The sequence below is a fragment of the Myiozetetes cayanensis genome, unplaced genomic scaffold (assembly GCF_022539395.1).
Source record: "Myiozetetes cayanensis isolate MyiCay16 unplaced genomic scaffold, myiCay2020 scf21, whole genome shotgun sequence".
Lineage (NCBI taxonomy): Eukaryota > Metazoa > Chordata > Aves > Passeriformes > Tyrannidae > Myiozetetes > Myiozetetes cayanensis.
The window spans coordinates 9,162,985-9,187,201 of NW_026087423.1; the positions used below are offsets into that span (position 1 = coordinate 9,162,985).

The 24,217-nt window shown below is 51.2% G+C and overlaps 3 protein-coding genes across 6 annotated transcripts in view; 1 reads left to right on the top strand and 2 right to left on the bottom strand.

Moving 5' to 3' along the window:
• The window catches only part of SBNO1 (strawberry notch homolog 1), a 31,413-nt gene extending 25,707 nt beyond the window's left edge, over positions 1-5,706 (bottom strand). Inside the window, exon 1 of one of the 2 annotated variants that reach the window (XM_050318332.1) lies at positions 5,565-5,706. The gene's annotated coding sequence lies outside the window, so the exon portion shown is untranslated. Of the gene's footprint in view, positions 1-4,726; positions 5,063-5,564 lie in introns of those variants that run through there. The other variant, XM_050318333.1, reaches the window with a different exon arrangement.
• Positions 5,707-10,109: 4,403 nt separating this feature from the next.
• Positions 10,110-18,453, top strand: KMT5A (lysine methyltransferase 5A). 3 transcript variants are annotated; one of them, XM_050318324.1, is made up of 8 exons: positions 10,110-10,164; positions 10,481-10,575; positions 12,296-12,452; positions 13,522-13,738; positions 14,395-14,479; positions 14,814-14,873; positions 15,586-15,776; positions 16,770-18,453. In XM_050318324.1, the coding sequence occupies exons 1-8, from the start codon at positions 10,155-10,157 to the stop codon at positions 16,978-16,980; spliced, it is 1,026 nt and encodes a 341-aa protein (XP_050174281.1). In that variant the 5' UTR covers positions 10,110-10,154; the 3' UTR covers positions 16,981-18,453. The 3 variants fall into 3 exon arrangements, with proteins under 3 accessions (XP_050174281.1, XP_050174279.1, XP_050174280.1); XM_050318322.1 differs by lacking the exon at positions 10,110-10,164 and having other exon boundaries at positions 10,355-10,575; XM_050318323.1 differs by lacking the exon at positions 10,110-10,164 and having other exon boundaries at positions 10,355-10,575; positions 13,525-13,738.
• Positions 18,417-24,209, bottom strand: RILPL2 (Rab interacting lysosomal protein like 2). The gene is made up of 4 exons (XM_050318327.1): positions 23,856-24,209; positions 23,023-23,174; positions 20,714-20,824; positions 18,417-20,238 (listed from the first exon to the last, which is right to left on the bottom strand). The coding sequence occupies exons 1-4, from the start codon at positions 24,207-24,209 to the stop codon at positions 20,214-20,216; spliced, it is 642 nt and encodes a 213-aa protein (XP_050174284.1). The 3' UTR covers positions 18,417-20,213.
• Positions 24,210-24,217: the final 8 nt, after the last annotated feature.

Sequence of the window (24,217 nt, forward strand, 5' to 3'; positions counted from 1 at the left end):
AGGACACCACCAGCAGGTCACAGGCTCCTTTGTGTGGAGGACAAGCAAAATTAATTTCAAAAAGCTATTCTAGACAGCGTAAAAACTTATTAAAAAGCCAAATGCTCCCCGTTTAAAGATGAAGGGGGAAGATAACGTGTTTCTCTTGCTTAAGAAAGAAACCCTGCACGAGTATTAAGATAAAAATTAAATGATCCCACAGAACTTGAGTTGTTGCCTTTACAGGTTAGGAGACATCTCAAGTAGATCTTCACCCTCTCAACACCCACTGGTAACAAACTCAAAACCCCCAAAGCCAATGAAGCCAAACACCTACTCTAAAGCAGGTAAGAGGAGCAGAATATTTGTTGGCATTTTAGATATTCCTTCCCAAAGAGCATTGCCTTGCTGGTCCCTGGTGCAGGCAGAGCTCAGCACCTCCAGCTGGCTGGGCACAGATTCCTCAGCACGTTTGGCAGAACAGGTAATTCTTGTAAGAACTTAAGCCTGGGGCACTTCATTCTTATTCTTCCTGGTTTTAGTCTGTCCAAGAGCAGGGAGAAACCTTCCCTCAGTGCAGTCACACCAAGAGGGGGGCACCACAAGTGCTCTCAGGTACTGGGACAAGGGGAGGAGACATTTTTAAGCATCAAAGACTTAAAGATACCCCAAAGAATGCCAAAGTCACAAACACCTGGCAGGATTGCCACTGACCACACACAGCCCCATCCAACACCACTGGCTTGTCAGAACCAGACTCTTCATTTTCAAGGCATTTCAGGTGATCAGATAAACTGGCAGGATAGCCTGGTTTGTAGTTAGCAGGTACAGAAGAGTTTAAGAAACATTAAGACACGGAGCAGATTGAATGCACCCACCAGGGCTGTCTCCTGGAAGCCTGAACTGGTCAAGAAAAATGCCTAAGAAGTGACATTCAGCTTCCCCTTTCAGGATTGAGTTTCCCATCTCAAAAAAGGGGATTATTTATATTAATGGGGTAGGATAAAGCCTTCATTTTCATCAGGCTCAAATCCTCCCAGTGACCACCTCCTCTAAGTTTAGACACAGCATTGTTTGCTACCTGCAAACAGGTGAGGGGAGGAAGGCTCAAGAGTGCAGAGGAAGTTTTGGCTTATCAGTAATTTTTGGTGTTCAGAACTCAGGGCAGCCACTGAAGGTGAATTTCTCCACAGAAGGGGAATTCACACGAGTCACCCCATCAAAGAGAAGCACCCAAACACTTCACAATCACAACTTCCCAGGGTCCATCGGGGAGAGGCATCACCACCCTTCCAACAGAGTGCTCAAAGGACAAATAAACTCAAATCTCTCAGTGTCCAACAGAAGGAAGTGTCACTTTGGCCTGGGTGTAGTTTTGATCTCTAAAGGCAGATGACCAACACTTGGTTGGGAGAGAAGTGGCTGTACTGAAGAGAGGCACAGAAAGGCAGAAGCTTGGGAATGTTTGCTTGGAGAGAAACAATTCCTGCAGATGATTCTGGTCCGCTCTCCCAAGGCACAAAGGAAAGGCCTTTCTATGGAGATGAGACTCAAAACAAACCCTCACACCAACCCCACACAAACACACCCTCCCCAGCCATCCTGAAACGGTGTCACCACCCATCAAGTGTCTTTTAAACCAAATTTATCACATCCCAAACAACACTGAACTGGACGTTTTTAACCTCTAAACCCACGATGGCTCAGATACCTTAAAACAATTTCCCAGAGTTCAGAAGTAACACTTTAATTCCTTATTTCCAAGTTTTCACCAGATGACTGGGGAGGGGAAGTAGCAAAGCAATTTCTACAATTGCAGGGTTATCTCCAGTTTGGAAGGATCCCTTTTCACTCAGTAGTCCCCCAGCTTCATCTCTCTCATGAGAACCCCAATTTTGAGTCTTAAAAATTGGTGGTTGCTCACAAGCCAGCAAAAAGTTCAGTAAAACAACAGCAATTGTTTGGCTGTCAGTTGGGACAATGAAAGTTTGAGTAGTTTCAGTTATTTTGTTTCTGTGCACCAGGAACAAAGCTGCATTGTTCGGAACAAAAGGAATTCTGAACTTCCAGAATTTTTACATTAAAAGTCACTGAATACTTCGCACCAATTTTAGGCTTTGTGTCACTCCCAAGCCCCAGTGCTGCCCACCCTCCCTGTTTTAATTTAGCAGGGGAATTAAATGAGGAGAAAAATACAGGAGAGGCTGCATTGTGGTAGCTGAGTTTATTTTCTGTACCACATGCTGGTTAAGCCTAAAAAACATTATCAGGCTGAAACAGCTCCATAATCTTGCAAGGTAGGAGGCTCCTCAGTTTAAGTGAAAAGTGACTTTATCAAGCTCTGCAGCTCAGCCTTGGCAACTCTATATAAGGACCTGTTTGCCACATCTTCAAAAATCTCCAGAAGAAAATACTTATTAAAAAGTTGTGAATATTACAAGCTGTTCCTTCAGCATTTCATCACTCCAAGAGCTGTTTTGAGTGTGCAGAATCTTGCAGATAAGATTGTCTATGTTTAGTGAGGTTGGTCAATGTCACCGAGCAAGAATCAACCTATGAAATAAAACTAAAAAAAAAATGCATTTATAAAATTTCAACAGTAGTAGTTTCTCAATTATTTTCTTTGTATTAAGAACAAAAAATTGTAAACTGCTGCCATTTCGAGAAGGGCTGCCAAAAACACACCAAGCATTTCTCTCCTGCTGAAAAATACAGCCTAAAACTTTGATAAAAAGACAGTTTTGCTACCACTCTTTGGTATTATGGAAATAATTTCTGATTTAAAGACACAAAACCAGCATGCAATGTTTAATATTATGTCATGTATCCATGCCAACCTGGCTCTGTCTCTCCTTCCATTTTAGCTTTGGTACAAAGCAAAACACACACACAAAAAAAAAAAGGAGAAAAAAAAAGATTTTAAAACACATGTCAAGCAACCTGCTCTGTTTGCCCTGAGGATGATAATGGTTGAATCCCAAACAATGAGAAGGCTTTGGATTTTCAGCTCTGGGAGTTACAGATTGGAACCCTGCACGCCTGAAGTGCTTATTTAAAAGCCATCATCACTTCCAGGATCACAGGTGAGTCCAAAGCAAACATCACAATGGAGCAGGCCCAGCTATTCCCAAACCCTCTGGACACTCGGGCTCTGTCCCGAGTCCATCTGCAATCCTGGGGGTCGTGCCTGGCCTGGGACACCCATGGGATTGGCAGCTCCTGCTCTCAGTTTACTGGAAGGGTTTATCCCCCTGGATTTTTGAGGAATCCACATCACCTGGAAGCCATTTCAAATATCACACAAATGCTGAAGTTGGAGAGACAAGACAGACACCCCCTCCAAATTCCCTGCTTGTCTGAAGTGAGTTATTAACGACCTGCAAGTTCCACATCTGCCTTTGCAGCCTCTCCCAGCAGAGGGTTGAGGGCTGGTAACCCCCACCCCACACAGCAGGATTCCCAGGATATCCACAGGGTTCATCTCCCAGCTTTTGGCTCCAGAGGGCAACCTGGGCAACACCAGAAGAAAAAACCCAACCAACCCAACCCAACCTCTCCTGGCCCTTTCCAAGCCTCCATCCAATCAGAGAGTAAATCCTAATTACTGCACTGCTCATCCCTCCCTGCCTTCACCCCAAGACCAGTAGTTAACGTTTCATTTACATGGGCAAGGTTGTTTCCACAAAAACCAGCAGTTAATCCCATCCTGGAAAAAAATCCTACCCGTTTTTCCAACGTTGGTTACCTCTCTAAAGGCAAAGCTTGCAAGGACACGAGGGCCAGTTCAGGGTGCTGTGGGATTACACCCAGAGCTTTTTAGTGACTGCTCTGCACAATTTACAGCACTCAGGATCCACTGTCTGAAAACGGGAAACTCTTCAAATATTTGGAGACTTCACAGTGCAATGATTGGGCATGAAATCAGCTTTTAGGATAAACGGCTGGAGGTGATAATTGAACCAAGAGGGAAAGTTTTTAAGAAGTGAAAAGTCAAGGAGATGAGAGCAGCAGGAGAGCACTCACAACCTCTCCTCAGCTCTGGCCTGGGAGCCAGTTCCAGGTGCACCTCAGAGCACAAAAAATGCACTCCCTGTATCCTTCTAGAGCAGCTCTCAGCCAGTTGTGAAAGCAAAGAAATTGTCTGGACACCAAGACAAACTGCCCACATCTCATTTCTAAAGGCTAAGATTGCATACAAATACAACATCTCGTGGTTGCAAGGCAGACACAGAAAACCAACCCAAATGTCGTGTTCTTACACAATTCCTGCCATGATAAATTCTCTGCTTTACCTCATCAACTACAGCTCTTCAATTTTCAGGGGGAGCAGCTTGCAAAACACTCAGATACTGAAATCATTTCAATCCAGACCCAACCTTAGTATTCTAAAGCCAAACAGGTTATCACTGAGTTAATTCTTAACTTGAGACGGTGTCATTTGGTCACACCAATAATTTTATTTACTTGCTTTGGAGTTATCTAATAGATCAATTCAGGGGTATTTTTTTAGGCATTTAAAAAATTAACCTCATCTTTAGCAGGTACCAAATATCTCAAACCAGCCCATGAGTACCTGGAAGGAAGTAAAATTTATGCTCTCAAACTCAGCGTGGAACTTGGGCAGCTAAAAATAATAAAGAAACAACCTTAAAAAAATACAAGAAAAACCCCACAAGGAAGGAAAAAACCCACAAGGCCTCTTCCCCTTCAGACTTTAGGGGCATTTCTACGTTAAACAATTACTCACCCTAGCAACCTGTGTTTGAGTCCCTGGACTTTGAGGCCGTGTCTGTCGCTGCGGTTCAGCTCCCCGGGGGCTGCGGGGCCCCGGGAAGGCTCTGCCGGGCGGGGAAGCCCCGGGAGGGGCGGCGGGAGGGCCGGAGGGTGGGCGGCTGCAGCCCTGCCACCTTCCCACCAACACGTGTTCGCGACATAAACTTCCGGGTTGGGGCCAGAATCGGCTGCGTAATCGTGTCCCAGGCGCGACTTTTTTGTTTCCAGACCTTCACCTCTTTGAACGTCCCTCCAGCAGCGCCGCGATCGCGGGGGAGGGCGGGAGGGCTCCGTCTCACGGCGGCTCCCGGAGCCGCTCCGGCTCCATAAATCAAACCCCCATCCCCCCGTTGCAAGCCCCGGCCGCGCAAGGAGCGCACAAAGGCGCGGGCCGGGCGGGGGCTCTGCAGGGCGGGGGCGGCCAAACCCCCGCCGCCCCCGCCTCTGCCACGGAACCGGCTCCGCGGGGCCCTCGAGGGCTCCGCCGCCCACCCCCGCACGGCCCCGGCCGCCAAGTTCGCAGGACTCCTGGGGCTCGGCCGGGGCGGCGGCGGCGCCTCCCTCGCCCCGGGGCCGCCCCCGGCCCGCCGGGACCCCCGCGGGGGCGGCGGCGCGGCCTTCCCGGGGCTGAGGCGACGAGCGAGACGCGGGGCCGCTCCCGACACGGCGCGTCCCCCCCCTCAAGCCCGGACACCCCCGCGGGCCGCGCCGAGGGGCTGTGGGGAGGGAACCCCGCGGGGCGGCCGCGGGGGCGCGGCCGGAGGCGGCCGAACGGGCGCGGCGCCAGGCGCTAAGGGCGGCGCGACACTCACTCTCTGTGGCGCTCGGTGCTCCCGCGGGCTCCCGAAAGTGTCCGCCGGCCCCGCCGCCCGCCGCTCTCTAACTCACGGCCGCCATCTTTGCCCTCCCTCCCCTCACAGGGAGGGGGGGGGCGGCGGGGCCGCCCGCACCACGTGACCCGCGCGCCGCGCCTCCCCCCGCGCGCGCTCCCCCCTCTCCCACGTGACCCCGCGAGCCACCGCCCCGCCGCTGGCGCGCGCTCGGCGCCGCCACGTGACCCCCCGCGCGCCCCCTCCCGCGCGGCCTCCCCGGTCACGTGGTGGCCGCCGCCGTCTCGCGCCCGCCCCCCTCCGGCCCCCCCTCACACCGGCGGGCCCTGCCGCGCGCTGGCCGCTCTCCCCCGCCACCGAACATGCCGCGCCGCGGGGCTCCCGTGCTCCCAGCAACGCCGAGGCAGCGAGTCTTTCCCCCCCCTAAAAAAAAAAAGAAAACCAAAAACCGGCGTATCCACCGTCCTTAAAATAAGCGACGTCCCCGCGGGAAGGCCCCGCCCGCAGTCCAGCCTCGGCGCTCCGGGACCGGTTCCCGGTGGGTGAGGGGGTGTGGAGGAGGGGGGGGGAGGGGAAGGCGGAGGCGAACGGCTGCGAGCGGTCACGTGACCGCGGCCGCTCCAAGATGGCGGCCGGCGGTGAGAGCGCGGCGGCGCTTTCTCGCGAGATCTGGCGTTTCTCGCTGCATCACGGGCGGGGGGGGAGCGTGACGAGCCCGCGCGTGCGCGTGGCCGTGAGGGGGGTGGCGCGCGCGCCCCCGCCTGAGGCGGCGATGGCGGGAGCGGCCCCGGGAGCCGCTGCGTGAGGGAAAAATGGTGTTATTTCAGCCTCCCCCCGGCCCTGCTCCCGTCAGGCGGCTCCTCCGGCCCTTCCCGTGCCGCCGCGCTTGGTGCGGACGCGCCGAGGCGGCTCCGAGTCCCCCGGTGCGGCCGGGGCCGCCCCGCCCTCAGGGCACCCCCACACCGGCTCCCCGCGGCCAACAAGTGTTCGGTCACGGGAGCTGCCCCAGCACAGAGGGACATCCCTGCCGACACCCCCGGCAGTGCCGCATGCCTGAAGATGTGCTGGCACGGGAGATTCCCCTTTCCAACGTCTTGCAAGCTGCTGATGTGAAATTCGCTGCTGCAAAGAGCGGAAAGCCCATGACCACTTCATGCTGGTTTTACATTTGGAGAGGCCTTTTTCATTCTTGAGGCCCTCAGACTGACAGGATTTTTGCCAAAAGAGAGAGCCTTCCACTAAAATGCTTTCCCGGTTGTGTAAGAATAGGAAAATTTGTCAGAACTTTCACACTGAATCGAAGCAAGACATGAATGAAGTGTGGGCAATCCCGAAATTCCTTAGAATGTCCAATACCGCTCATTTCAATTTTATGCAAGTTTGTTTATTTTATCATGAGACAAACTTAACGAGGATTAAAATAACCAATAAGGGATTAGACAGATTAAGGCTAAACTATTTAAAGACAAAGCAACGTTAATTAAACTGACCTAAGTAATTCAGATTAATCAGTGATGCTTCGGGTGGAGAAAAAGACGCCAGAAGTGTGGCCAGAGATGAGAAGAACAACTGAAATGGCAGCTTTTATTTTGGTTATTGCCCTCTCCACACTTCAGAGGAAGGCAGGATGAAGTGCAGCTCATGGAACGCTACATCTCAACAGCTCTTTACAATTATGACAAGAAAGTGAGGGGTTTGGTGGCCTGAGCTGAAAAGAGGTCTGTGAGCAGCGTTCGGGATCATCCTCGCCTGGCAGAGGTGAGTAAATCCCACCGGTGGAAATGCTGCTTTTCACTGGCAATGTGTAATCAGCACACACAGAGGTGTCTGCAGGCCCCTGTTTCAGAAGATTCTGCATCTAATTCACAGATCTCACTGCACTTTTTAGTCAGGGGTGATGTTTTTTTATAACTGGTACGTTTTATTCTGAGCGTGTTTTTATTTTATAATCTGTCAGATGCAATGAGCACCTCTTGGCGTTTCACTGTGTTGACTTTGTCAGAGAATGTTGCTTAAGGGACTCTCAGGGCATTGTTTTCACTTGATTTCCAGCGTCTGAAGCACAAATTGTGGGGATTTCATAGAAATTTGTGCAAATGCTGTCATGTTTACTCAGCTGCAAATATGACAGGTGCTGTGTGAGAACTCGCTCTCAGGTGGGAATATCTACCAAGCATCTTCTTGGTATAGCTGAAAGAAATTGAAACTACGATTTCAAAGGCAACCAGTCGTAAAAAATAGGATTTTTTTTTTAAAAATGGGTGAAGCGTTCATATAGAGTGAAGGGATTTATCCTCTCGGAGCAAATCAGCGCCTCGTTCGCTCGTCCCTCCCTTCCCCCACGAAACACTTTCCCATTCCCGCAGTAGAACGTGGTGCTGGCGGGAGCCGCTCCTGCGGCACTACGGGAGGGAATATTTAGGTCACTGGGTTTCAGCTCCGGCTCTCGTGGGACTCGCGCTGCTCCCTCTGGAGCTCAGGAATGGGCAGCGCTCTCCCGTGGGGCTGTCCTGAGTGCCGGGCTCGGGCGGCTCCGGCACACGCGTGTCTTTTGGGTTCTATATTTAACATTTTCTCTCCCCCTCGGCACTGGCGTTGGGTCGCAGCTCCTCGCGGCAAAGCCAGCGTGTTTTGCTAATTCACAGTGCGATCCCACCGCGCCGGGAGCAGCGGCCGCTCAGAGATGACGTTGTTTTCTTTGTTGCTCTGGGGGAGAGAATGCCTTGGCTTCCTTTGCCCTCTGCTGGTGGCCCGCGTGGCTTCGATGCCAGCTCGGTTGCTTTGTTTAATGCACATATAAAAAATATATATATATAAAATAAATATTAAAAATATCCAAAAGCTGAGCAAAACCCCAGTGAGGCTGTTTCCCCCAGCTTTTCCAAGACGTTGGGAACAATGTTCCTCGATTACTGCAAAAGGAAATCATCATTAGTAATTGATGATTTTTTTTTTCCCAGTTGCATGGAAGATAAGAACACCGTGAATTGAGGAGGAGAAATGAGAGCAGGGTCTGCTCTGGTGCTTTTGTGGAGAGCTTGGTGGACCTGCCTTGATGGAGGAGCACCACGGGCATGGATGTTCCTGGACACGGTGCCCAGTGGATGTCAACAGGGAAACGTTTTGGTTGCCCTTGTGTAAAATTCAGTGTTAGGGAAGACAGAGACGTAACAAATGACAGAGCCCATGCAGACCTGGGGTTGTTTGTCTCTCCAAGTGCCTCCTTCTCTGCAGCCTCACCACATTCCTGTCTGTGAGCCCCCAACTGCCAAGGGACAGCCCGGGAAGGACGAGGCCCCTCCTGGGCAGCTCTTGCTGAAGTTGACAGGAGTTTTTTTCTGTTCTCAAGGAGAAGGGGAGTTTTCAGGTGCATCACCATCCCGAGCCAGCAGATCATGTCACTGTGGGAATGCCTAAGAGACAAGCAGCAGGCTGGGGCTGAAGATAAGCCTTGGGTGGGCAGCCACCCCCGTGGTGATAACACTGGGGGCAGCTCCTGTGGCACCACCCCAGTCCTGAGCACACAAAGGTGCTGTCAGAGAAGGGCTGACACCGATAAGAAGAAGCACTAAACGTGTGTTGTTGGTCACTATAGTTGTTCTACTTATCATGGAGCACCAAAGTGGTGATATCCCACCTTCCATGATGGCATCCACTTGACGTCCATCCAGGTTCCTGATCCGTGTGTGCTCTTCCCTCATCTCTGTGTTACTTATTGCATTTGTACTTTCCTAATTTCCAAGTGTACACACTGGTCCTGTTGGCAGCTTCTGACCAGGGCATCGATGATGGAGGCTGTTCCAGCTCTCCCGGTGTCGGGGGCAGTTCCGTCCGTTCATGTCCCACTTTGTGGTTTTGCCAACCTTTAGGTGCCCTCCTTATGGAGTAGGAGACATGAGAAGAGCTTTGATGCAACACTTGAGTATTATCTACTCTCCAGACAACTTTTGAGGATGGAATTAATAGACTTAAATATCAAACAGAGCCATTTAAGATAGAAATTGCATAAAGCAGCCTAATAATTTCAGAGAGCAGAGTTGTACAATCCCGCCGGGAATAGGAGCCCCCCGGATCCCCGCTGTGAGGTGGCGGGAGCTGTGTATGCCCGGAGAGGCGCAGGAGGGAGGAGGCGCTGGCGGGGTCGGTGCCCGGTCACACCGGACGGGACGGGACGGGGGTTCCGGGGGGGTCCAGGCCGGGCTCCGCCCCCCGGTCCGGCGGGTCCCGCTCGGTCCAGCGCACGTGGCGCGGCCCGGCCGTGGGCGGGGCCTTCCCCGCGGGGCCGCCAATCAGAGCGCCGCGTGCCCTCCGCGCGGGCCAATCAGCGCCCGCGGAACGCGCGTTCAAACCTCGTTCCCGGGAGCTGCCGCCACCGCGGGCTGACAGGGGGAGGGCGGGCCGCGGCCCCGCGCGCCAATCAGAGGCGCGGGACGGCTGATCGGCAGGCGGTTGGGCCAATGGGGTTGCCAGGGGCAGCGCGGCGTCTCCCCGCGGAGTCCCCGCCGCCGCCGCCAACCGCCCCGCGGGGACAGCGGGGCCCGCCCGGCGCGGGGCTGCGGGGCCGCCGCCGCCATGGCCGGAGGTGCGCGGGGCGGAGCGGAGCGGGGGCGAGCGGAGCGGGAGCGGGGCCAGGGCGCGGCAGGCGCGGGGCGGGGGCCGCGCGGCGCGGGGCATCTCCGCGGCGCGGAAGCTCCTCCCGGGAGGTGCGGGGCGCCGGGGCCGGCGGGACTCCTCCCCCGCGCGGTGTGCGCAGCTCGCCGGGAAGGGGCTGGGCCGCCGCGGCTCGCCCTGTCGCATCCAGCCCTTTAAACATGGCGCAGGCCGGGGCGGCCCGGCGATGACCGCGGGCGGCCGCGCCGGACATGGCTCAGGCGCCCACCTTCCCCCCTCGCTCCTAGGGAAGAACATGCCCAAGACCAGGGCGGGCGGCGCGGAGAAGGCGACCCCCGAGAGCGCCGACAGGAAGGGCCCCGGCCGCCCCCGGGCCGGCGGGGTAAGCAGTGCCCGGGCCTGGGCGGGCGGAACGGGGCGGGTCATTCCCGGGGGTCTCCTGCGCTCTCCGCTGCCCCCCGGGTTGTTGGGAACGGGCGGGCGGCTGCCCCGCCCCGGCATGCTGGGCCCTTGCAATCATTGAGAAATCAGGTAACTTTACGTAGAACCGGGGTCTTCCCGTGCTTCCCCTGCGAGCAGCCAGGCCCAGCCCCGGCATTCCCTCCGTGCCATCTCCCCCGTCCTGCAGTTCTGTCACAGGCAGCTGGCAGGGGCTTGGATGGTCGCTTTGCGTTTAACGCCCAATAGAGATAATCGTGGCTGTTGCATTAAACCCCAGAGCCGCTCAGAGCCCTTCGTGCGCTCTGCTGTGCTGGGAGAATCTCTGCTCTCCAGGGTCTCCAGCCTGGCACAGACAAAGACGTGGCAGCCGCCTCTCGGTAGCGCCCGGAGCGCAGCGGGCAGGGAGGGAGCTGGAAACGAGGGGAGGAAGCTGCGCTGGGAAAATCGTTGTTGCTTTCCTGCGTGTTCAGAGCCTGAAGGCTCAGCTGGCAGGTGGACACTGCACTTGGTTGCTCCGTTTGCTCTCCCAAAATGCCCGTATTTAAACTCCTCACTAAATCTCGAGAACTTTGCAGCACAGGGTTCGTTGCTTGCAGTGGTTAAAATGCAGTGTTTTCGTAGTGTTTCGTGCTTCAAAGCCCCAGCTTTTTAATAAGCAGGTTTTGTCTTTCACAGGCCTTTCAAAAACATTGGGGGTCAGGGTGTGTCCCACTCACTTGCTTTTTATCACGCTTTTCTCTCTAATCCTAATCTTCAGCAAAGTTTATTCGTGGAATAAGATTTGAGCCTTTAACTGGCTTTATTTTATTCATGGAGTAAGATTTGAGCCTTTAACTGGCCTTATTTTGTGTTTGTCATTCATGATTATGTTAATTATTAAAATTATCCAATGTGTCGTGTGCTCTATTTACTCTTTCAGTGTTTGTGTGCTCAGGTATAGGGAGGTATTTGTTTAGTCTGCTATATTTGAGTTATTCTTTTTAACTAATGGCAACCATTGTTCCTTACTTTCCTAGAGAAATGGATGCATGTTTTTGTTGTTTTCACTGGCTTTTACACTTTATTTTGTGACTAATAATGGATAAATGGATAGCACTGTTTCTCTCCCAGGCTCCCCTGAGAGGTGTCACTCAAGCTGGAGTGTAAAACTCATTCCTGTCTTCTGTGCTGCCCAGTAGAGCTTGTAAAACTGCAGTAACATTTGACACCTCCTGAGAGGAGCTGGAAGCTCCCAGGCTCTGAGGGAGTCTCTGAGGGGTCTGGACTGGGCTTGGGCAGTTTTTGCTGCCTTCTCTGTATTTTGGTTGGCTTGCACTCCCTGAGCCTCCTTCCTCCAGAGGAGCTCGGGCTTGGGGTTTTTTTTTAGCACCAGAGTTCATGCTGCGAAGCACAGGGTGGAGGCTGGAGTTAGTTCTGGCTACCTCATCCTGCCACATTTCATCTGAAAGCTCTCTCAGACTGAGAGTTTGCACTGGTGAGGTTCTCACAGCGCTCACCACCGTTATATTTTCACTCAGAAACAGCAACTGCAGCATTAAAGCAGCATAATTTGCACCAGCACAGTCAGCTGTCAGCCCTGTGCTCTGCAGAGTGCTGTGGATGCCAAGCTGAAGCTCCTGCAGCCTCTGTGGTGTGCTGATTTCTGTGTGGGTCTGTTTTAGGAGAATGTGTTTCTTGGCCAATCCAAAATCTACAGCTACCTGAACCCTAACAAAGCTCCTGGTGCTCGGCCCCCGCTGCAAGAGGAGAACTCGGTCATGTATCACGAGGGGAAATGTCAGGGCAAAACACTCAAGGAAACCTTCAGGAGAGGAGCCGGTAAGATTGACTTTCGGATTCTTATCTTGTTAAATGTGCTGGCCCCCACCCACAATTTGTAACTTTTAATACCCAGTTAACGAGGCTGGGCAGCTCCCCGGGCCCAGCAGCTTTCCCAGAATTCCATTGCCAACTCTATTGGCAAACTGGGACTCTACAAAGATGGGTGTGCCCTGATCTTTCTCAAAACTTCACTCATAGGTTTACCAGGCAATTTTTCCCCCTGTTTTTTTGTCTGGCCATGTTTCTTTTGTCTGGATACAAAAACCTAACCCTTGTGTTGTCAGTGTGCCCCAATTTCCCTGCAGTTCTATTACTACTCTGCTTCTTTGGGTCAGTGCTTGGAGTTTGTCTAATTTTTGGGAGATCTGCTTTATTAACTAAAACTGGCTTATTCTGTAATTTGACTAATTTATAGAAAGTCATATTAGGTATGAGGTTGAGGTGCTGGTAGGAGAAGCCACAACAATTGTCAGATTTTCAGGAAGAAATAAAAGCAGTGGGAAGGAGGAGCACAGACTGTGAATGCTGAGTGCCAGGGGCTTCATTGTAGTCACTGGAAATGGGAAAATTCCATAAGTTGGTGGAGAGGAAGAAAAACTCAGCTGGCTTGTGTTTAAAGGTGTATTTTTAATAACCTGGGTAATTTGTCAAAACGTTTTGATGCAAATGCCTTGAGCCAGCAGGTGTTGTGAGTCCCTCTCAGCACAGCAAGTGCCAGGTTTGCTGCACACTCAGGGCCTTTGGCTCCTGATTTGGCTCCCCAGTTTTGACAGGGAAGTGAAGATGGCTTTGGTTGCTCCCTGTGCTGGGGCCTTGCCAGCTGTGCTTCACTTCTCCAGGGAGATGAAACATCTGGCTCAGCAGATGGGACTGTCCAAGCTGGGCATTTGCTCTCCATGAAAAGCTGACTCAGCTTTAAGCCCCGCTCACCTGCCTGTGCCCCAGCTGTTTGAGCAGGGGGAGGTGATGTCAGAGGAGGAGCAGAACTCCAAACCCCTGGAATTCACTGACAGCTCTCTGGTGTAGCTGGCCCTGAGCTCAGAGCCTTCCTTTGTTTGCCTGTCAGCAGGAAAAAAGAATGGTGGCAAAACAGTTGAAGGTGCTGTGAAAGCAGAAGAGCAGAAGGAGAAGGAAGGTGGCTGCAATCCTTCAGCGCCCTCTGATCAAAAGCAAGAAAGCCCAGAAGCTCAGAAGCCCCCCCTGCCTGCAGACTGTGCTGAGGAGGCCAAGACAAAGCCAGCTCAGAAAAAGATGGTGAAAGCAAAACGTGGACCAAGGAAAAAGTGAGTGAGTTGTGGAATTGTAAAAGGAGAGCACCTGGTTTTCTCGGGAATATTGGATTTAACCCCCCCCCCAGAATTGCATCCAAGTATTGATCTGCCTTGCAGAGAACTTGGTTCTGGTGAAAGCAAGGTCAGGGTATTTTATCAGCAGTGAAATACTTGCTGATCAGCCGTGGAAAAAGAAATTAATGAGCCGTTAAGCCTTACTTTTCTGTGGACAAATGGGGATGTATCTTGTCAGAAACAGAGCAGTTGGAGGCTTCCTGGCTGAGCTGATCCTCTTTCTCGTGGCATCAGAGCAGTGTGACCTGACATTAATGAATTCCTTGCCAAGCAGTTTTCATGACCTACATTTTCGGGTGCCTTCTGGCAAGGCACACAGGGAGCTCCAGACTTGTGATGTGACCTTCAGCTGATTTCCAATGGCATCTCATTTTTGTTGTTGTTAGTGTTGGAGCAGTGGAAATAGTGTGGGGGGAAAAATGGGATGTAGCTTTGGCTTGAAGAGTACCGATAACAACCACTGATTCATCTTGGTCACCCCTCAGCATACCAAGCTGAAAATACAAATTTCTTGCACACACCTCTGTCCTAGAGGTGTGACTTCACAAATAGTCTGAAAAGCGTGTGTGTTCTCTCTCTTTCTCACCCCTTAGAACGCAAGGAAGGCCACCAAACCGAAAAGTGACAGATTATTACCCAGTCAGGAGAAGTTCCAGGAAGAGCAAATCTGAATTGGAGGTAGGGCCTCTTGTTTAAATGACACGACTTCTAATGTGGCTGGTTAGTTGAAGATTTGAGGAAGTGTGTAAATATCTGTAAATGGTTTCCATTCCAAATACAAATAACACTCTGCACTGGAAGTATTGTTAAGAACATGCTTAAAATTTGGAAATGCTGGTCCAGCTCTAGGACAGAATGCAGCTGTTTGAATAGAAATCTGTGTCTCTGCCATTCAGTTGTGCTGGAAATATGGGATGGTCTGGGACAATGAGTGTCACTGGCTGGTGATGCCTTTCAGCTCTAGAACACACTACAGAAGTTGTGGTTTTGTTTGTTCTTGTTTCTTCTACAGACTGAGGAGAGGAGGAAAATAGATGAGCTGATTACAAGTGGGAAAGAAGAAGGAATGAAGGTGAGTGCAGTGCCAGCCAACAACTGCTCTTAGTCTGTCCAGCCCATTGCTGTGGGGTTTGTCTGGCTCTTGGTGTGATGGCTTGTACTGGTTTTCCTCCCACTGCTGTCCAGTTAAGGAGACCAAGAGCTTACACTTGGGTTGTTCTGATCAGCCCTTTTAGAATTTAAAGCAGGAATGGCCCCTGGAAGTGCAGGAGAGCTGTGACTCTTGAAAAGCAGCAGCCTGGAGATAAAGCTTGTCACATCTGTGACAGTGATAGGACTTCCTTGGAGATGTCCAATTTACAGGGCGAGGCAGGAATACTGAAATGTACTGGTGGGTGATAAATGAAATTTTTGTAATCACTCTTACTGTTCCTTTACCTTTCTAACCTGTGTGTGCTGACATCCACCTGAAGTGGAAAGGCTCGCTGGGAGTTTAAATGAAAAAACAGACACCCAGAGAAGAGTTAGGGTTTATTTAAAGAAACTCTTATTTCTCTGGTTAGAAGCCTTTGTGTCACACTACCTGGCAGCCTGGGTGTATCCCATACTCATCCTGTGTTTCTTCCACAGTGCCAGGCAGCTGCTACAGCTTTGTCTGCGGTTCACACAAATTCCCTTTGACAGCATTTTCTAGTGACAAATCACTCATTTCCCAGTAATCAACCTATGTGCAGTCACGTAAATACCTTTGAATTTCCCAGCTGATTTGCTTTTCGACCCTGCAGATCGATTACATCGATGGCAAGGGCAGGGGAGTCATTGCTACGAAACATTTCACTCGTGGGGAGTTTGTGGTGGAATATCACGGGGACCTCCTGGAGATCACGGACGCCAAGAAACGGGAGGCTGTGTACGCTCAGGATCCATCCACGGGCTGCTACATGTACTATTTCCAGTACCTCAGCAAAACCTACTGGTAAGCTCCTCTTCCCTCAAGCTCCCAGGAGCTTTGGATGCTGCTAAACCTTTTCTCGTTTCATGCCAGTTTTGTGTTTTTAATGGGAACCGGGAATTAGGAATCTTTCGGAGCTCTGATCCGCGGTCCGAGAGCGCCCTCCCCGTCTGGGCTGGTGGGTGACTCAGAGCGCTGTTCCCTGGAGTGCAGCACGAGCACATGGAGAGCTGAATCTGCTTGGATGAGACTTCCAGCCCTGCTTTCTCTCTTCTAAAACTCAACTCCTTTTTCTGAGTTGCAAGGATTCGGTTTGAAAAGCCCGATGGACAAACTCTCTGGAAGAGAAACATTTCCTTCAGGTGTCTCTGGCTGGGTGTCCTTGTTCCCCCAGCACATGACGCCCCCCCAGCTCCATGCTTTATCATATTTACTGGTTTATTTGCCTCAAATTTAATTGCCTCCATGTCTCTAATTACTCTGCCTACCTTCTTTCCTCCTTGGCTGATCCTGCTGTGGATACTGGAGTGTGGGTCACTTAACCACCTGTGTGCCTGTTAATTATCTTGAAGTGCCCTGTGTTCCAAGTGCCTTGTTAGTGCCATAACACTCCCTTGTGCAATGAGGGGCACTAGAGCTGGAGTAGCCAGGTCTCTGGAATTTGGGCACGTAGTATTTAGGCATTCTCAGCCTTCCTTTTGCTGATTTACTTTTGCTGCTTTACTCAGTAAATAGGCTTAGCCTGGACACAGCTTTCCTGAGGGGAGGATATTTAAAGTATCCAGCCTTTCTGGTGGTGTCCTACATCTGAAAAAAAGGAGCTCAAACAGTCTGAAGTTTTCAGTCTTGGGCTAAATTAAAAATCTCCCAGATTGTTTTAGTTTCCTTGCTTTCCCATATTTATTGGTCTGTAATGTTCTGCTTCTCCTTCGTTTTCCAAGCCTTGTGTGGATTCCTCATTCTCCATCCTGTTTGCACTCGGGTTTTGCTCCACAAAAACCGTTCTTGTCCTTTCAGTGTCGATGCTACAAAGGAAACGAATCGCCTGGGAAGGCTCATTAATCACAGCAAATGTGGCAACTGCCAGACCAAGCTCCATGACATCGATGGTGTTCCTCATCTCATCCTCATCGCTTCCAGGGACATTAAAGCAGGGGAAGAGCTCTTGTACGACTATGGAGACAGGAGCAAAGCTTCCATTGAAGCTCATCCATGGCTGAAACACTAATTCATCTTCTTTGCTTTGGTTTGGTTTTTTTTTTTCCTGGACTGAGTGTTCTCCAGGGAGTCTGGATTTCCTTCTCCTGCCCTCGCTCCCCTCAGCTTTCTTATGGACTGCTCCTGGTCTAGCGAGCTCCTTTTTGCTTTGCAGTGTTTAAACACCTCTTACACTTTCCCAGGCAGGCTTCAGGAATCGATCTTAGATTGCCAAAACTTTTGTATCATCGCAAAAGGAAACCCTCCCTAAAATCTGAATGCTTCACACAGTGACCAGTGCCACTTGAGCAGTCAGAGACTCGCACAGAAACTTCAGATCTCGGGGGTTGTGCGGCTGCTTTCGCGAGGAACTCTCACGCTCCGCTTTGGGGCGATGAACCGGCCGATAGCTCTGACAGCAGAGGTGCTTCTGTGCTCTGCTCATGGCCTGACTGCCTGTCACGCTGCTGTCCCCAGCCCAGTGCTGGCAGGCTTCCCTGACATGGATGCTCCTGTCACTCTCCAGTAATTTGGGGTAGGAATCCAGTTTTTCCGGTGTCGTATAATCTGTTGGCAATGAACTTTAAATGCACTGGCACTGAGGGGGGGAAAAAAAGGATGGTCAGATTGGCTGCTTGCTTTGGAGAAATGACTCCCAGCCAAACGAGGATGGATTGTGATAGACTGGGTGGATGCTGAGTACAAATGTGAAGGTGGAGCTTCACGGTGAGAATCAATGTTTGACGTTACTTATTTTCTAAAATTTAAGAAGGTATCTTTTTATATCGATGGCTGATTGTTGGAGGTGTCTCCCAGAGGATTTTAAAGAAGTAAAAGCTCTCTCCAAAAATTTTTATATTACCTTCCTATGCTAGTTAGCCACATCAGAAGCTATTTATTTACTGTGAATGCTTGAAGTAGAGCATAGCGGTTCCAAAAATAGGAGTCCTCTTCACGTGCAGCTTCAGAGTGTAACAATGGAGCTCGTGCAGTGAAGAAAGCAGATTCCTTATTGCCTGGTCCTGTAGGTCTGTCCAGCGTGGTCTGGTCCCACTGGGTTACATGGGAGTCAAGCACTTGGCATCTCATGGCTGTTTGGAATGTTCCTGTTGGAGAATCTGGGATATAGGCAGGCAATACAATGCAGGTCCTTTATGTTAAAGATGATTTCTTACCAGTTGGAATTTTTGCCAAGGCAGGCTTGGCACGTGTGTAGATGAAAAATGGCTGTGAGCCATCGGCCACGCTTGCTGCTGGAAGATGTCAGCAAGGAATCTGTGGCTCTGTTAATGTCTCCTGTTCCTCATGTCTTGAAGGCTGCTGCTGTTCCAGCTGAATGCCCTCTAGGACAATCTTGTGCTTGCCTATGTGATAGGTCAGATAGCAACAACATCCTGGTTGTGTGCTCCAGCAGCAAGAGAGGTGGCTTGGTGATGTATTTTTTAAATTAAAAACTTGAAGACAATGTCTGTGTAAAATAAAGAATATATTTATTATTGATGAAGTGGCTGCTATACTACCTGTCTCCATTGCAGTTGATGAGCATTGGAAAGCAAGCTGTGAAAATCATTAGCTATGATGAAATGCTTGATATTTACTGCTTAACACAAGGCAAACTCGGCAGAGCCAGCCTGGGTGTGTTCACATTTCTGAAGAAGTAACTGGAGACCTGTTACCTTCCCTGTGCTGAGCTGCAGGTAAGATAAGGCCAACTCAGCTGAGTTGGCAGGGATTTTTTCCTCTGGTCTCAGTAGCAGAGACCTCAGCAGTGTGTACAGTATCCCCTTCAACTAGAGCACTTCCCTTAAGATTAGAGTCAAATTATTCTTTGGGGGTTATTTTATTTAAACATTTACTTGTCCTTTATCAGGTGGAATAGCTTAAAACCTCTGTTCTTCAGCATCACTTGTGTAAACAAAAAGGGGAAAGATCTCCCTGTTTTACGTAAAAACAAAGTTGTTTTCTCTGAAAGGCTTAACTGGTCATGGAGTAGCACTGGGTCAGATGGAAATAAAGCTGATGTTGCACTGCATGTGTATCCTTGACTTTCCTAGGAGCTGAGGTATCAGTGTATTTCTCACAGAAACTGCCACTTGGATGTTTGTCTCTGTCCCTGTTAGGAAGGTTTCATCTTCTAATATGGTGTAAAGCACTTCTCAGGGAAAAGGTGTCCTTGGGTTGGGAGCTAAACTGCTCTTTCTAAAGGAGACTGGAAAATACATTCCTGGATAAACCCCAGGAGGATGGAGTTCAGAGCACATCTCTTTTCACCTCAGAGGTGTGTTAATTTGTGATTCTTTCTTTAGTTTCAATCACAGAGCCTGTGCTCAGGCAATGCAGTAACTTCCTTCTCTGGTGCCTCCTCATGCCCTGGGACTGTGAGGGGAGGCTGCAGCTCTGCCTTCTGCTCAGCCACCCTCCCACTGCAGCCCAGCAGCTGTGGGAAGTGGCCTATATTGCTCGTGCTGCCAAGTGTGTGAGAGGGAATCAAAAAACTTCAGAGACTTCTGAAGAGAGGAAGATCAGAGTTTGATCCCTGTCACTGCTCCTTTTATGTCTGCTCAGGCTTTTCTGCTCTGGATATTCTCCCTTTCTAAATGGGGACTCTAATTGGAGTCTTTCAAGCTTTCCCACTCCTTTGCCCTAAATCTTTCCACTGGTGCTAAATCTCATTCCTGGGGCCAACACCCAGCTTGTGGCAGCTGATGGGAAGAACAGAGCTCGTGCAAAACTCAGCTGCCTTCCCCAGGAGCCCTTCAGCTGTCAGAAATTAGGTGTTGCATCTGTTCCAGCCTGAGCATTCCTGCACCTCCATCCTTCCTGTGGGCAGAGCAGCTCTCCTTCCCTTGCTGTGCTCTCCTCTCCACTCTCCTTCATCTCAACCCCAACCAGCCACTTGGGATTGCCTCTTAAACATCACCTTCATCTTGCAGAATCACTTGGGCTGAGTGCTTGGATAGCTGGACAGGGGAAATGTGTTATTGTACCGATCATCACAGGCTCTTTTAATAAGAATAAACCCCACCTGTGTATAAAGGTTTATTTTCTACGTGTGGGAAATGTCTGACAGGAATCTAAGAAATACAAAAAGTGTCTGTTTTCAACAGTTTCTGAGAAAGCAGAGTAAAAACTATCCTGAAGGATTATTATACAACACAGTTTTGATGAGATTGCTCCTTCTCTGCAGTGGGAGTGGTGCTGCTTCTCCCAGCCCTTGTCTCCTCCCTCATCAGGGCCGTGCTCAGCAGGAGTCCTTGAGGATGCTCATTTTCCGTGTTTAAAAGAAAACCTAAAAAAAAAAGCCAACAACAGAAAGGAAACAGTGATGTCCAAGTGGACAGGCAGCTGGGAATGCTGGGAGGGGGCTGTGTCACCGTGCTCTGCTATTTTGGGGAACTTCAGGGCCAGGGCCTGAGCTCGTGGGTGCTGTGTAGAGTGAAAACAAACCTGCAGGGCCAGTGTGTTCCCACAGCACAGGCTGAGGTGCTGGCAGGGGAGGCAAACAGTGCATTGCTTTGCTCTGAAACACTTGTTTTTCCTAAAAAGAAGTGACTCCCTGCTCGCCTGGGTGGAGGTTGCCTTCCTGTGGAGTGCTTTTTCCACAGGAAAAGATTTCCTTATCGGGTTTGTAACATTACAGGGGGAGCAGGAGAAAACAATCTCCAGCCAACTAGGCTAGAGTTCAGCATCCATCCCTGCATTCCCTGTGGGTGAGGGTTCCACGTTCTCCCAGCTTGTGCCCAAAAAGCTGCAGACAAACTTACAGCCGTTTGATGATTGTCTTCTCCCCCCTGTCCTTGCTGGTGCCGGCGCTGCTGCCACTGCTTTCTTTTTCCAGTTCTTCAGTTTGGTCCTTTCTCTGGGAGATGATTCCACTGGGAAAAGAAAGGGGGTGGTTTATTTTTCCTGGGTTTGTGCACAGTGACAGTGTGTTCATGTTAACCCCTGGATGCTGGGACATGGATGAATGGGAGTTCACAGGCCAGGGGTGGCAGCCCGGCCTCTTCCTCGTAATGAGTGGAAAATAAGGAATTGTTATCTCTAAGGATTGCAGTGGGGCTGTGCTTTAGTGGGAACACTGAAGTAACAAGCTGACTTCTCCACAGGAGAAAAATGGCAAATCCTGATGGGGGTGAAAGGGATGCGGAATTACAGGTTGGATGTGGAATTACAGGTTGGATGTGTAGAGAGGTCCAGGGATAAGAGGAGGGTGCAGACACACAAGGTGAATTCCTGCAGGGGTGGATCTGTGGTACCTTCAGTGCAGCCACCGAGGCTGGGAACACATGGGATATTCCCAGCTCCCTGCAGGGCAGGTGCCTGTTCCTCTTTCCACCCTACAGAGGAGAGAAGAAAGGCTTTGCCTCAGCTCTCAATTCTGTGATCCCACTTGGCTGTTCCTGCACTCCACAAGTTGTAACCTCCTACTTTAGCTTTACCAAAGGAGTTTTCCTTGCTTGGAACCAGGTTGGACTTTCTCAGCCTGCACACTCAGTGTTTTCCCAGCCTGCCAGTCACTGTCCTGAGCTGACCTCATCTGCTGGGAGTGAGTGGATCAAACCTGTGCCTGCAGGGCTGGGAGCAGCCAAACAACCCTCGCTGGGTTTGGAAACACCAACACAGAGCATCCCGAAACTGCTGTGACACCAGGACTGGGGTAATGCTGAGGCACATTCTCCTCTTGGAGAAACAGGACTGGGAGCTGTCTGGGGACACTGCAGAGCTGTAACATCTGCACAACTTCTACCCAGAGATCACCATGAAAACTGCACTCCCCAAACACCAGCAGCCAGTCCTTGGGTGGCTGTTTGGTACCTTGTGCTAAATTGAGCTCATTTCCAATATACACCAGGCATTTTAGACCATATATTTATCCCCTTCCCCTGCACAGCTCCTCTTTGTGGCTGTGCAATTACAATTAGAATTTGATGTGACTGTTTAAAGGGAAGATGGATTTTGGCTTAAGCTGTAGCACTCTACAAGGAGATAACCTCATGAATTACTTGAACTGAAAAGCAGCCCTGACACACTCAGTGCACAGCACTGTGACTGCAACCACTCCAAACCTGAAAACATCCCCACTGGTAATTTTTAACTTGGCCTGTACTAAGCTGGGGAACAGCTGGGAAATCAAAGCAAGAAGCCATTTCACTGGCTGCACAGCAAGGATCCAGCTGAGCTGGGGAAGTGCTGTCAGGCAGTTTGTAAATTCTTGGATTTAACTTTTAACTTCTTGGCTTCACCTGCCTGTTGCAGACGAGACAAAGGGCAGGCTCACTGTATCCAGGAGGCTGTTGCTGAGATATCTCAACTGAAATCTGGTGTGCTTATTTTGTGTCTAGATTAAGAAGTAGTTTCTTGCTCCAAAGCGTTTATAACCTAACCTGAGGAGGGGCAGAAGGGCTGGGGAGAGCAGCCCTGGGGGTGAATGAATTTGTAGCACCAAGAGTAAGGCCCTTCCCTCATCCCACCCTTGGCTCACACCGGTTCTCCCAGGCTGGTCCCTCTGAGAAAGACCAAACCCTCCTCCCAAAGCGCTTGTTGATCACAGTTCAAGTGCCTTGCACAACCCTCTGCTGGCAGCCCTAACCCCCCCAGCTTCTCCTGAATGATGAAAGAGCTCAATGTGCTGTCCCTAGAGCAGTCCATACCCGTGGGAGTGCAGGACTGGAGAGCAGGCAGTGTCCCCACACTGCAGCAGGAAGGAAACTTTGCCTCAGGCTGAGCTGGGAAAGCCCCGTGCTCTTTGGGGTGTGGGGTGGTTTTGGACGCTGCGTGTGTGCAACTGCACAGGAACCCACGGGCTGGGGAGTGGGAGTAACTGTGCTCTAGGAACTCTGAGGAACTCTGAGAACTGTGCAGAGCAAAAGGGAGTTCAGTTTTAAAATTATGTTGCAGAGACTTCATTGTTTCCCTGTTTTCCTTCGAATGCTTTTGGGAGCACAGGTGTCCCTTACAGGCCTGGGCAGTGCCTGGCCCGAACGTGCCACGCTCTCATCTGATCAGCTCCCCAGACAAGAAGTAATTAATTGTTATTAGTAGTTATTAGTCCTTCGCTGCCTTCATGCTGTACCTCTTATAGCACTGTAGCTCCTCTTGCACCACCAGAAGCTGAGCTTTCAGCTGGTTTCTCTCTTGCAACACATCTCGGAGCTCCTGGAGCGTGAACCGGGGCCGGTTGGGATCTGTGAGGTCGATCACCATTTTATCTGGTCCAAGGCTGACCTGGAAAAGAAACAGTGGTGATCATGATCTCGTAACCTCTCAAAACCATGGAGTGATTTGTAGGACTAGTACAAGTTGATCACAATCCTGATTTTTCCTCAAGCAGTTAATTACAGTTCTTCATATTACTTTTGTATTCCCTTGATGACTGCATTTCCAGCCCCAGCTGTGACAGGCTCTGACCACAGCTAAAAGCAAAGTCTCTGTCCCAAAGTGTTTGCAATTTACTTTGCCAAGAAGCTGCTTTTATCAGCTTTTCTGATGATGGGAGAGGCCAAGCAATCTAAGGTCCCAGTTTCCCTCGCACAGAGTAATAAAGCTCCAGCCTCTGCTCAAATGGCAAGTTGCCTCTGTGGGGCCGGTGCTGTGTGAGAACTGAACACGGTGGGTTTGTACTCGGTGAACTCTGCGAGCACCTGAACAGCTCTGCTGGCACCGCACGCCGCTGAGATAAAGCGGTGAAACGGGAGCGAGGGATGCGCAGCACCGTGACCTGCAACACCCCACGGGAAGGGCTCCACGGCCAAAGACGGGAAGTGACACTGTGAGACTCGTTCTGCTGCGACAAAAGGGACCACGCGCATCCTCCGGCCCCTCTGGTGCAGTTCGGGGCGGGCTCCGCGACCCGCGCGAGTCCGGCCCGTGTCGCTGTGCCCCGGCCGGGCCCGCACCCGCACCCACCTGCGGGGCGCTGCCCGGGGCCGCCGCCGCCCGCAGCTGCTCCAGCTCCCGCCGCAGACTGTCCCGCTCCCGCCGCAGCTGCTCCTCGGCCACGCTGCTCTCGCTCACCAGCGCCTCCAGCATCTCCAGCACCCGCACGATCCTGAACTGCAGCCGCGCGCGGGCGGCGGGGAGCTCGGGCCCGGCGCGGAGCTGCAGCAGGTCCCGGCCCACCACGGCCGAGATGTCGTACACATCGGCGGCCGTCAGCTGGAACGGGCTCTTCTCCAGGGCGCTCTCCAGGCCGCCATCCCCATCCTCCTCCTCCTCCTCGTCCAGCTCCTCCTCCTCCTCCTCCTGCCGGCCCCGCTGCATTCCCGCCG